General features: G+C 51.8%; 1 protein-coding gene across 1 annotated transcript; it reads left to right on the top strand.

The window, feature by feature from the left end:
* On the top strand, positions 1 to 2,088 carry LOC119096210 (putative serine protease 29). Its single transcript, XM_037219012.1, has 3 exons — positions 1 to 201; positions 489 to 702; positions 2,057 to 2,088. Exons 1-3 carry the CDS (start codon positions 1 to 3, stop codon positions 2,086 to 2,088), a joined length of 447 nt encoding a protein of 148 aa, XP_037074907.1.
* Positions 2,089 to 3,259: the final 1,171 nt, after the last annotated feature.

Genomic DNA, 3,259 nt, shown 5'->3' with positions numbered 1-3,259 from the left:
ATGGTGCTGTTCGGCCAGCGGACGGACACCGACGGGCAGAAGTGGTTCTGCGGCGGCGTCCTCATCACCGACCGACACGTGCTCACGGCCGCACTCTGCATGCGGCCCGAGCAGGCCGCCACCGTGGTCGCCCGCATCGGCGATCATGACCTCACCACCTTCAGGGACGTCCATCACCAGGAGCGCAACACCTACAGTATCGTGCGACCACCCGCAGTACCACGCCTCGCAGAACGACCTGGCGGTGGTGCGGCTGCAGTCGCCGGTGCAGCTGACGGACGCCGTGCGGCCCATCTGTCTGCCGCCGGCCGGCTCGCAACACCACGGCCAGGACGTCGAGATGGCCGGCTGGGGCCTGGTCGAGTTCGGCGGCGAGACGGCCGACGTGCTGCAGGAGGTGCCGCTGCGTGTGGTCGACGAGGACCGCCTGTGAGAACGCCTACCGCCAGGCGGCGGCATTCAACATGACATTTCCCGGCGGCTTTCAGGGCGCCAAGATCTGTGCGGGCAGCCGCGACGACAAGCCACGGGACGCGTGTCGGGGAGACTCGGGGGGTCCACTGATGGTCGAGCTGCCCGATGGTTCCTACCGGCTCACTGGCATCGTCTCCACCGGCGTCGGCTGTGACAATCCTGAATTTCCCGGCAGCTACACCAAGGTGTCATCCTACATTGACTGGATCCTCGGCAATCTACTGAGTAGTGTGTCACTGGCTGTGGCATGGTGTGCAAAGAGCACATCAGTTTGGTGCATTAACGTGCCCAACCGCATGCCTAGTATCTACTCAGTATCTACCTAGCATCTGCTCTAAAGATAATCACCAACCACGTGGATGGGTGTACATTTGAAGAAAATTACAGCTACCTTACACCAGCTTGTCTCAGTATTCCAACTTGGGCGCTTTATACGAAAATCTTTTGGAATGCATTCCTGTTTCACAGCGCTCAGAGCTAAACAGCTGAGGACATAGATAAGAAATTCGACAACGCCAGCCTACGACGTTGACTTCTGTTCGTGCAATCCCGGTTCAAATGCTGCGCTGTGAGCATGCGGAGGATGCTCTCGACTCAGCCGGCATGAGAAATACAAGAAAAGTTATGTGTGGCGCCCCCCCCCCCCCCCCCGCCCTCCTGGTAACGCTCTGTTGGGCGTGCAGTCCCAAAAATGGTAACGTCTGTTTGGGCCCTAGTTCAGTGGAAGGTGTCAAATAAAAACGGCCACGTTTGATGTCATGCCAGGAGAGAAAGACTTGACTTTGCATAGTTTTGACTAGGACTGAAAGCAAATATACTGAGGCCAGGTAGGTTTTAAATTGAACATACCAGACGGCTGTGAAAATTCATGCACCCTTTCAGTTGTTTGGCACACACTTCAGGGTTTTGCTCACCCTTTTAGATGCCAGCTTGCATTGGATCACATCTGCCGGTCATGATTTCGAAAACCCATTGCGTAAGTTGTTCAGTGCAATAGCGAGGAGCATTGTTGACATAGATAAGACAGCAGTATAAGCCTTATCTTCGAAAGACAGGAAAATAGAGATATAGTTAGGCTGCTATTTTGGCAACATGCCTTGCTCCAAACCACAGCAGACGTCTTCTGCTACTGTTTCGAGAAAGGCATAGTACTGCAGTATGATCGAAATCAACCTAACTATATCCATATCCCAAGCTTTTGCCAAGAAATAAGGTTAATACCACTGTCTTATCTTTCGAAAATCCACCTTAACCGCGCCAGAGTATCAAAAGAAACATGCGTCAGTCTCAGAGGTATTGTATAATTGAGATGTTTTGAAATTTCGACAAAGATCTAAAGTTAGCTTGTTTATAAATACGTCGTGTCTGTACTCAAACACGTTTGAACTTCGGGCTTATCTGAAACACTATAGCACTCCAAACGGTTTTGAGCATTAACATTTTACATTAACATGGATACCAGCCATCGCGCTGACCGGCCGACGGCTCCTGCTTACAACGGAAGGCGACGAATTTAGAGACTGCGGACCATTTACAAGGTCTTCCGTTCGCTCTGTATGACCGGGATTTCCCGCGTTGGCAGCGAATGCGGACAACCACATGACAACGCTATGAGGGTTGCGATTCGTGACTCGTGTTTTAAGCCTGGGCGCAGTGCAGATCTAAATCCTTCAGCGAATCGCTCCTCCGGCGCGCTGCGGTCGCCGCCGCTCTCCCAGGCCCCCTTTCCTTATCGCCGGACGTCTGCCCCCGGTCTGGGGTGGCGCGGAGGTGGAGGCGGAGGGGCAGTCGTTGCCTTAGGTCGGTCATGTTTGTGTGTGGTCAGTCACAGTCGCAGTCACAATCAGTCTTTGGCTCACACCCGTTTAATGCTTCGTGTGAGTTTCACACGCATGGTAACCGAATTTAAAGGTGTTTCATTGTGGTGTGATGCGCTGCAGTAGGTACTGCGCTGCTTGGATGACGTGTGATGTTGGTAAACAGACGTACGTCTAAACCTCTACGTACAAGTCACTTGATAAGATAGTCTACAATGTTTGTCATTCGCGTGTTGAATCCGCTTTGGGTTCTTTTGAATGAGGAACCCAAATCAGGAGCTTTCGGCATTTAGCCTTTCGTATATCATACTATAATCGTAGTGCCGGTAATTACCTGCTCTGTGAGTATATGGTTATAAAAATCAGCGCAGTTCAGTCGAACGTTCTCGTCCATGCTTCCATCATCCTCCTATGCCAGACGGCGGGGTCCAGTCCGGGAGACTGTTACCAGTGCTCAGAAGACAAAATTGCAAAGCGATTAGAGAGACACAGCAGGTGTCGAACATGTTCTCGGGGTGCTGATCTCGCTGTCCGTCGGCCTTGGAGCAGTGGCTGGTGCGGCAGTTTCTTCACTGTTCGGCTTGCCCTATCACTTTTCACAGCACGGCAAAGCTGACTCATGCAATCTGCACGGTGTCGGGACATCACGGTCATCTCTGCATTGTAGTATGGGTGCAGCCAGACGCTTCGGTTAAATGAATAAGTAATGAACCCATATGTCTTTGAAATGCATAGATTCGTCTCATTAGACTGCCTTCTTTGTGCTAAAGCGTGCGCTGCGGATGCTGCTCAAAACCTGAGAGCTATTGTAAAAACTGTTTCTTCCTGTCTCAAGTGATGAAGAAAATTCCCAAGTCAAAACGGCTGTACCATCGCACAGTCTGCGTGATTCGCTTGGATTATACACCGCCGCGTGCAAACGGTCGTCAATGAATTACGTCGCACATAGACAGGAAGATGGATCTTCA

This window comes from Pollicipes pollicipes, unplaced genomic scaffold (assembly GCF_011947565.3).
Source record: "Pollicipes pollicipes isolate AB1234 unplaced genomic scaffold, Ppol_2.1 Scaffold_1916;HRSCAF=2245_pilon_pilon_pilon, whole genome shotgun sequence".
In the NCBI taxonomy this organism is placed as follows: Eukaryota; Metazoa; Arthropoda; class Thecostraca; order Pollicipedomorpha; family Pollicipedidae; genus Pollicipes; species Pollicipes pollicipes.
Note: the sequence above shows the minus strand (reverse complement) of the source record. Positions and strands in the feature narration are given on the sequence as shown.

Coding starts and splice junctions, on each gene's coding strand:
- LOC119096210 (XM_037219012.1), top strand. CDS start 1: ATGGTGCTGTTCGGCCAGCGGACGGACACCGACGGGCAGAAGTGGTTC. Junction 202..488: donor AGCGCAACACCTACAGTATC/GTGCGACCACCC, acceptor GGCGGCTTTCAG/GGCGCCAAGATCTGTGCGGG. Junction 703..2,056: donor CCTCGGCAATCTACTGAGTA/GTGTGTCACTGG, acceptor CCGCGTTGGCAG/CGAATGCGGACAACCACATG.